Source organism: Cryptomeria japonica, chromosome 8, assembly GCF_030272615.1.
Source record: "Cryptomeria japonica chromosome 8, Sugi_1.0, whole genome shotgun sequence".
Classification (NCBI taxonomy): Eukaryota; Viridiplantae; Streptophyta; class Pinopsida; order Cupressales; family Cupressaceae; genus Cryptomeria; species Cryptomeria japonica.
The window spans coordinates 349,697,770-349,707,482 of NC_081412.1; the positions used below are offsets into that span (position 1 = coordinate 349,697,770).

Below are 9,713 nucleotides of genomic sequence, written 5' to 3' on the forward strand. Positions count from 1 at the left end.
GAAGTAGAAATAGTTGACATCACCGAGCAAGATCCTCCTTCCTCTATTCAATTAGATGAGGATTTAATGGACACTAGAGCACAGGAAGGAGAAATGATAGAAAGGAGCTCCTATGCCAAACTAATATCAAGTGAATCAGTTGTGGAACAGATTAAGTCCTATCCTCTGATCACCCAACAAGTTACAACCGAGAAACTTCAGGACACGGATCAAGGTATAGAGGATCAAAAGGTTAAACCAAATGAATCTACCTCTCAGGCCACTGGCGAGAAAACTTCCCAAGTACCATCAAGCACTGAGACAATTGCCACTGAAACTCCAAGCAAGGAAACACCGAAGGATACAACAGAGGCTACAGGAACCGACAAAAGTGTTGCCTCTACCGAGCAACATACCGAGGAAGGACAAGCCTCAAAAGCCATTGTACCCATTCAACCTGATAAGGCATCATCATCAAAGGAGAAGAAAGCCACAAGACATAGTTTTAAGATAGATCTGTCAAAGCCTATTGTGTTACAGAATTTTGACATTAAAAAATTAAAAGGGCAAGCACTAATAGAATTCGGTGAGCTTTGTAAAGCCAAAGCAGAGCAGGAAAGACAGATAGCTATTCAGCAGAAGAACCGAGTACTTCAGAAGGGCAAAACATTATTGACAGACATGATACCTGAAACTACCATCAATAAAGTTGTTGCCATCCATGTGCAACTGAATAAACTACTCACTCAATTGGAGGAATCAGGAGTAGAAGCATCAGAATACCTTAGCAAATTGAAAGATAAAGAGCTAACTGCCAAGATGATTGAAGAAGTGCAGAAAGCAATTGCTATATGTAAAATAAAGCTTATTGAATTTATTGATGAGTTGTCCCCTCAACTCAAACATATTATTTATTTATTCTAGAAGTTATGTACATTCTCATTATTCATCAAAGATATCAAGAATAAGACTGAACTCATTAAAAAAGAGATTACTGATCTCTCAAATAAATTGACTACTGAGCTAGATTCTCTTCAGAATTTTTATACAAGGCTACAAACCCTTATGGCTCACCAATTAGAACTTCGAAATGAAGAGCATAAAATAAGGATGGATATCATGACTCTTCAAACATTATTTATTCCCCATTTGTCATCAGTTCAAGAGCATATCAACCGAGCTACCCAATTGTCAACTCAAGTAGAGGGAAGCACTTTAGATGGTTTGATCACACTGTCCACTGATATTACAGCTCAAAATGCAATACTGGAAAGTGTCAAGGATGCACTTACCAATGCTCTTACAGAAGCTTGTACAAAGTATAAATCTATTTTTGATCAGTTGCCCCACCAAATGGTAACTAGTTTTGATGTTTGTCAAAAAGGGGGAGTGTACTGAGTATACAAAATATCTGAGTGTACAGAGTTTATCATATATACCGAGTGTACAGTTGAAATTGTCAGGGGGAGAATGAAACATCAAGAGCATGGAATACAAAGTATGGAACATCAAGTTATGTATAGAATATTGATAAGGGGAGTATGTATTTGAACAATGTATTTACTGACATTTCAGTTTATTTTGCAAGTATGTAGATTTTGTGTTATGACTTTGAAAGGAGTTTTGTCAAACATACCAAACTAATGTCAAAAGGGGAGATTGTTGATATTTACTAAGTTGTCATTAGTTTTATGCCCAAAGTCATCCTATATACACTAGTCGGTTAATACTACCAAAAAGTCCAGTCGGTAAATACCAAGGCTACCGGTGTCGGTTATAGAAGAGAGACAAGTCACCAAGATGATATACACTGAGCTATGAACTGAGACGAATACAAAATGTCTACCGAGTAAGGTTCATATGTCTACCAAATAGAAAAGAAGGTATACCGAGTTAATCTAAACCGAGTGGAAACGTGTTACCAAATTCAATGAACCTAGACACACATGTGAAATGTGTTACAAGATTCGAGAAGATGAAACCGTTATTACATAGGAAATTGCATTTAAATATTTTGTATGATTTTGAGGAAGAATATCCAATGAAATAATTTCTATGTTTATTCATTCAATAAAACATGTTTGTATGATTGAAGCATGAACAGATCACCGTCTCAGAGATCTATATAAATAGAATGATTTGAGTATTTGAAATGTGTCATGGAAAATCAAGAGAGAAGATACAAAGTGATCATATAGTGAAGAAAGAATATTGACAGAGATATTCAAAGGTTACCGAGAAGGTTTCAGAGAACAGTTTAAGGGACAGAGTATACAGAAGTGGTTATCGGGTTTATTTATCAATTATCGAGGAATGCTATGAGAAAGGTAAGTTTATATTGTGCACATAGAGTCTGCTATAACATTTCAGATGTGAAGTTGCAGATATTTTGTAAAGATTTTGATTGAATTATTAAGTTGTGTTAGAAACCTTTAACAGGGTAAAAGACTCTAATAAAGTCTATAAATTGTAAAGCCTTTAACCAGGTACAACATTTTGTAGAAGTGTTTATAAAATCCTTTAGCAAGGTAGATCTAAAGATCTTTATACTCCTAACAAGGTAAGCTATCAGAAATAGCTAAACATGTAGCTCTAACCGAGTAATCTTGATTACTGTAGTAGTGAAGTTGTGAGTGCCATCCCCATTGCAGTTTTTCTCTCTAACCAATAGTTTCTACGTGACCAAAAATCTTTGTGTTGTGGAGTGAAATTTTGATGGATGTCATTTCTATGATTATGTTTCAGTATTATATATTTATGAGATTAGCAATACTTAGTTTGTGTTTATCAGTAAAATTGTTTTTCAAGAAAAGTTTTGAAGTACTGATTCACCCCTCCCCTCTTAGTACATTAGCTTTCCAAGTCAGACCTAACAATTGGTATCAGAGCTTAATTCTTGGTAAAGGGACTAACAGCCTAAAGAGAAAGATCTTATCAATGGAAGGCTATAAACAATCACGCAGGATTGTGAATCTTCAGGAAGAATTAGATCATGCTAATCAAGTGATTGCAGATATGCAGAGGCAAATGCAAAGATCGCTGAAAGTCAGAAGAAGGTTGTCTGATGATTTACAGGACTCACAAGAGTTGGTGGAACAAATTGAGACATCATCTAAGAATAGCATATCAGAAGAATCTGAATAAATGATTGCAGAATTGAGAGAAAAGGACAAAGCACTTAATGAACAGCTAAAAGCAATGAGAAGGGAACATGAGTATTTTAGCACACAGATGACTAAAAATCTTGAAGCATTAAGAATAGCTGAAGATAATAAGTGAAATATAGAAGGAGAAAAACAATAGCTAGAAGCAATGGTGTCTGCAAAAAATGATGAAATATCAAGGATGACTGAAGCTCAACATAATCTATCTGATCAATTGGATTATGCACATCATGAAGCTACTCTAAAGGAAAATGAGATCCAAGCATTGAAACTTGAATTATCAAGATTGGTCGATGAACTAGAAGCAGAAAAGAAGTCAAAAGAAACACTAAGGAAAAGCCATGAATCGTCAAGAATGTTGGATGAGCAACTAAATATGAGAACACCCAACAAAGCTGCAGGACTCGGTTACAAAGGAAACAACTCTACCGAGAAAGGGATCAACACCACTAAGAAAGGAGAATCATCAAAGAAAGCTAGAAACAAAGATAACATGAAGGACAAGAAGCCTATTTGCAACTACTGTGGAAAACAAGGACATACTGCCAACGTTTGCCGGATCAGAAAATGTAAGCAACCGAATGTTACTAGGTTTGATGGTTATTGTTATAATTGCAATAAGTATGGTCACACATCTAAGCAATATAGGACAAAGTCTGTTAACAATTATCAGAAGGCAAAATTCAAGGGGTTTTGCAAAAACTGCAATAGATATGGACACAATACCGAGAAATGTTGGTTTAAGCAGAAAAACTATATGTGGACTCCACACCGAGCAAACAATAGAAGTTACTAAACTCACACAAATCTCAATTGACAATATACTTCAGTACCATGGGATTACAATACAAGAATATGGTATGAATGTTGTGGAAGATACGGACATATAAGTGCAAACTATATGATAAGGTTTGGAATGAACAATAGGAGATCATGGAGAAATCTCGGAATGGCATGTTTTCATTGTCACAAAGTTGGACACTTGGCTAAAGACTGCAGAGACCAACCTAGAGGAGATACTGAGGAGATAAGAAGCAAATTACAAAAATTTTGGAAAAAGAAGGAAAATGTGTCAACTAATGAAGGAAGCACCTTACCTACCAAGTTAGGTGCATCTACTTCGAATTAATCAATAAAGGTATGGAGGGAATGCATTCTCACAAGGTTAGATCTTAACAGTTCCTATATAATCATGCACTTAATTCCAAAATTTGCATAGCTAAGATGCAATAGCAAGTTTGAAATATTATCTAGTCTTTTGAATTACCAGAGAAGTCGGTAAAAAATTTTAACCTGTCTAGTTAGTAAAAGTCTATAAGAGAGATAGTCGATATAGTAGAACCGAGTGCATTTAATGCCTATTTTACCTAACCGCGCGAAACCCAATAACGTCAAAAAGAGGTACTTAAAGTATTTTGCGCAGTCATTTTTCACTTACTAGTTTTCAAAGTGCAGAGCAAAGCGAATCAAAAGGCGATCAAATATTTCCAAGAGCAAATTCAAGGTATTTAGCATAATCTAAACTGCATTTTTAGCAGTTAACTGATCAAAGTCAAGTTGTGAATATTTGCTAAGAATTTTGGAAGCATTTTTTGGTTATTTGAAACCCTAAGCTATTTCGTAAGTAGAATTTCAAGTTTGAAATGGCTCCCAAGGTATAGAAACCCGTTGTAGTAGAGAGCATTGAGAAGCCTACACTGAAATACACCTTACCTCCCAAAGTGGCATCTGAACCCGATGAGAAAACTGCATTCTCTCTTATTCCAGATAGGGTTCTGTTGATCGAAGATGTTAGATTTTATACCAAGTGCCGAGTTGAAGAGCTAGGTCATACTGAGATTAAGGATATGTATGACAAAATGTGCACTGATGGAAACTTAGATAGCAAGTTTGAGCATATCAAAGTTAAGGGATTGACCGAAGCCCTAACCTATCCTCGAGTCTTCAAACCCCAATGGGTCAAATTTGTCTTGAGCCGTGTGCATGACGATTTTATGTGGTTAGAGGATCAACCTTTCAAGATCACCAAGGAGATTATTCACATGATAACCGGATACCCTATATTTGACCATGCCCGAGCACAGAAGATGATTTCACAAAAGGAATTGATAACATTAACAGGTGTTGAGTCTGATAGCAGAGGTCTTAAGTTGAACAATGTGATTGAAGTAGAACTAAATTTTGCTATTAGAGTTATTGGTTATTGTTTCTTCCAGTCTACAAGAGAAAATAGTGTACCATGTACAGCTGTAGATTTGGCTTATAATATTGTTAAAAAGGGTATGCAAATTGATTTATGTGAAGTGTTATTGAAGAATCTATTTGAAAATCTTAATACAATAAGGAAACTGAAGAAGAATAATATAGCAAACACACTAAAGTTTGGGTCACTCTTAGTGTGTATGTTCTTCTATTTTCATAAATTCTTTCCATCAGTTGGTAACATTGTTTCAGAATTACACTGGCCTATCACCCGTCAAATAAATGATTTCATCAATTAGCTAGGTGATAATTTCAATATGATAATGGATGATTACTTCAACAGATTCCAGGAAAAGATGCATATCAGGTACAGGATTCCACCTCAGCTAATGGAAAGGTACAAGGATACTATATGTTTTGAATTGGATACCGACTACTATTATGTCAATGCAGTAGAACCCAGGACTCAATCATCACCGCCTATGGGTTAAGAGATGGATTTTGACATTGCTCAATAGCAGATAGATGCCTTTTTAGCACTTCCAAGGCATGCTACTGAGATCAGATATGGCACCTATGAAGAGGTGAAAGAAAAAGTAAAAATGAGCATTGTAGTACCAAAGGCTACCAGAAAAGCCACTAGAATGATCAAGGATTTAACTGAGAAGTTTGGAGAAGGTTCTTCCTCTACAACTACTAAGATAGAAAGAAGGAAGAGTGATCAACTTTCGATCAAGGAAGAATCTGAAGCTCAAGAAGCAGCAATTACACTAAGCACCGAGTTGCCAAAGGGCAAAGTTTTGAAAAGAAAGAAAAAGGATTCAACCGAGGTGTCACCAACCATGTCAGCAAAGCGACCGAACACTAGATCATCTGCTGCATCACCCGGTAAGAAGAAGAAGACTGTAGAAATGCCTAAGATTACAAAAACTTATAGAAGGAAGACCAGAAGACTAATTTTGGATAAAGAGGAAAGTGACACAGAGTCAGAAGATGTAAATAAATTTCAGGTTGTAATCAGCACAAAGGAAGATGTACATAGTGTTCACAATTTTTGTGCAAAATTAAAGGAATATGGTGGATTTGGGTCATTTAGATATGTAAGATATGATACAAGAACAGATGAAGAGAAGAGGCAAATAGAAGAGACACTAATTTGTGTACTTCTCAAGTTCCGAGTAGTTCCATTGGAAGTGGCTCGTTTTCTTCCAAAAGCATTATACTCACACATTGATAATAGATGGAAATATGCTATGGACTTAGAGAAGCAAATAAGAAAAAGATTTTTGGTTCATCTCTTTCCAGATATGTCGGTAGATGACATAAGATGTCATTTGAAAAACTACCAGACAAATTTTCAAGTAAAACAAAGGGCCTTGAAAATGATGAATGGCCTACTTCTTGAAGTTGAAAAAGAAACTGAAGAAAAATGGAAGAAAATATTCAGGATTCAAGCTGAAGAACCAAAAGGTGAAGTAGAAATAGTTGACATCACCGAGCAAGATTCTGCTTCCTCTATTCAATTAGATGAGGATTTAATGGACACTGGAGCACAGGAAGGAGAAATGATAGAAGGGAGCTCCTATGCCAAACTAATATCAAGTGAATTAGTTGTGGAACAGATTAAGTCCTATCCTCCGATCACCCAACAAGTTACAGCTGAGAAACATCAGGACACAGATCAAGGTATAGAGGATCAAAAGGTTAAACCAAATGAATCTACCTCTCAGGCCACCGACGAGCAAACTTCCCAAGTACCATCAAGCACCGAGACAATTTCCACTGAAACTCTGAGCAAGGAAACACCGAAGGATACAATAGAGGCTACATGAACCAACAAAAGTGTTACCTCTACCGAGAAACATACTGAGGAAGGACAAGCCTCAAAATCCATTGTACCCATTCAACCTGAGAAGGCATCATCATCAAAGGAGAAGAAAGCCAAAAGACGCACTTTTAAGATAGATCTATCAAAGCCTATTGTGTTACCAAATGTTGACATTACAAAATTAAAAGGGCAAGCACTAATAGAATTCAGTGAGCTTTGTAAAGCCAAAGAAGAGCAGGAAAGACAGATAGCTATTTAGCAGAAGAACCGAGTACTTCAGAAGGTCAAAACATTATTGACAGACATGATACCTAAAGCTACCATCAATAAAGTTGCTGCCATCCATGTGCAACTAAATGAACTACTCACTCAATTGGAGGAATCAGGAGTAGAAGCATCAGAATACCTTAGCAAATTGAAAGATAAAGAGCTAACTACCAAGATGATTGAAGTGCAGAAAGTAATTGCTATATGTAAAATAAAGCTTATTGAATTCATTGATGAGTTGTCCCCTCAACTCAAACATATTATTTATTTATTCCAAAAGTTATGTACATTCTCATTCTTCATCAAAGATATCAAGAATAAGACTGAAGTCATTAAAAAAGAGATCACCCATCTCTCAAATAAATTGACTACTGAGCTAGATTCTCTTCAGAATTTTTATACAAGGCTACAAACCCTTATGGCTCAACAGTTAGAACTTCGAAATGAAGAGCATAAAATAAGGATGGATATCATGACTCTTCAAACATTATTTATTCCCCATTTGTCATCAGTTCAAGAGCATATCAACCGAGCTACCCAATTGTCAACTCAAGTAGAGGGAAGCACTTTAGATGGTTTGATCACACTATCCGCTGACATTACAGCTCAAAATACAATACTGGAAAGTGTCAAGGATGCACTTACCAATGCTCTTACAGAAGCTTGTACAAAGTATAAATCTATTTTTGATCAGTTGCCCCACCAAATGGTAACTAGTTTTGATGTTTGTCAAAAAGGGGGAGTGTACCGAGTATACAAAATATCTGAGTGTACAGAGTTTACCATACATACCGAGTGTACAGTTGAAATTGTCAGGGGGAGAATGAAACATCAAGAGCATGGAATACAAAGTATGGAACATCAAGTTATGTATAGAATATTGATAAGGGGAGTATGTATTTGAACAATGTATATACTGACAATTCAGTTTATTTTGCAAGTATATAGATTTTGTGTTATGACTTTGAAAGGAGTTTTGTCAAACATACCAAACTAATGTCAAAAGGGGAGATTGTTGCTATTTACTAAGTTGTCATTAGTTTTATGCCCAAAGTCATCCTATATACACTAGTCGGTTAATACTACCAAAAAGTCCAGTCGGTAAATACCAAGGCTATCGGTGTCAGTTACGGAAGAGAGAAAAGTCACCGAGATGATATACACCGAGCTATGAACCGAGACAAATTCAGAATGTCTACCGATTAAGGCTCATATGTCTACCAAGTAGCAAAGAAGGTATACCGAGTTAATCTGAACCGAGTGGAAACGTGTTACCAAACTCAATGAACCTGGACACACATGTGAAATGTGTTACAAGATTCGAGAAGATGAAACCGTTATTACATAGGAAATTGTATTTAAATATTTTTTATGATTTTGAGGAAGAATATCCAATGAAATAATTTCTATGTTTATTCATTCAATAAAACATGTTTGTATGATCAAAGCATGAACAGATCACCGTCTCAGAGATCTATATAAATAGAATGATTTGAGCATTTGAAATATGTCATGGAAAGTCAAGAGAGAAGATACAAAGTGATCATATAGTGAAGAAAGAATATTGATAGAGATATTCAGAGGTTACCGAGAAGGTTTCAGAGAACAGTTTAAGGGACAGAGTATACAGAAGTGGTTACCGATTTTATTTATCAATTACCGAGGAATGCTATGAGCAAGGTAATTTTATATTCAGCTCATAGAGTCTGCTATAACATTTCAAATGTGAAGTTGCAGATATTTTGTAAAGATTTTGATTGAATTATTAAGTTGTGTTAAAAACCTTTAACAGGGTAAAAGACTCTAATAAAGTCTATAAATTGTAAAGCCTTTAACCAGGTACAACATTTTGTAGAAGTGTTTGTAAAATCCTTTAGCAAGGTAGATCTAAAGATCTTTATACTCCTAACATGGTAAGCTATCAGAAATAGCTAAACATGTAGCTCTAACTGAGCAATCTTGATTACTACAATAGTGAAGTTGTGGGTGCCATCCCCACCGATGTTTTTCTCTCTAACCAAGAGTTTCTGCTTGACCAAAAATCTTTGTGTTACGGAGTGAAATTTTGATGGATGTCATTTCTATGATTATGTTTCAGTATTATATATTTATGAGATTAGCAATACTTAGTTTGTGTTTATCAGTAAAATTGTTTTTCAAGAAAAGTTTTGAAGTACTGATTCACCCCTCCCCTCTCAGTACATTAGCTTTCCATGTCAGACCTAACAAACCTAACTCACCCAATCTAACTAAGGGTTTAAAAAATCCTATCC

General features: G+C 35.7%; 1 protein-coding gene across 1 annotated transcript in view; it reads left to right on the forward strand.

Annotated features, from left to right (window-relative positions):
• Nucleotides 1-7,177, forward strand: part of LOC131857662 (uncharacterized) — a 48,033-nt gene extending 40,856 nt beyond the window's left edge. Inside the window, exon 4 of the mRNA XM_059210362.1 lies at nt 6,793-7,177. Coding sequence (XP_059066345.1) covers nt 6,793-7,177 — 385 coding nt within the window. The remainder of the gene's footprint in view (nt 1-6,792) is intronic.
• The last annotated feature ends 2,536 nt before the right edge of the window (nt 7,178-9,713 follow it).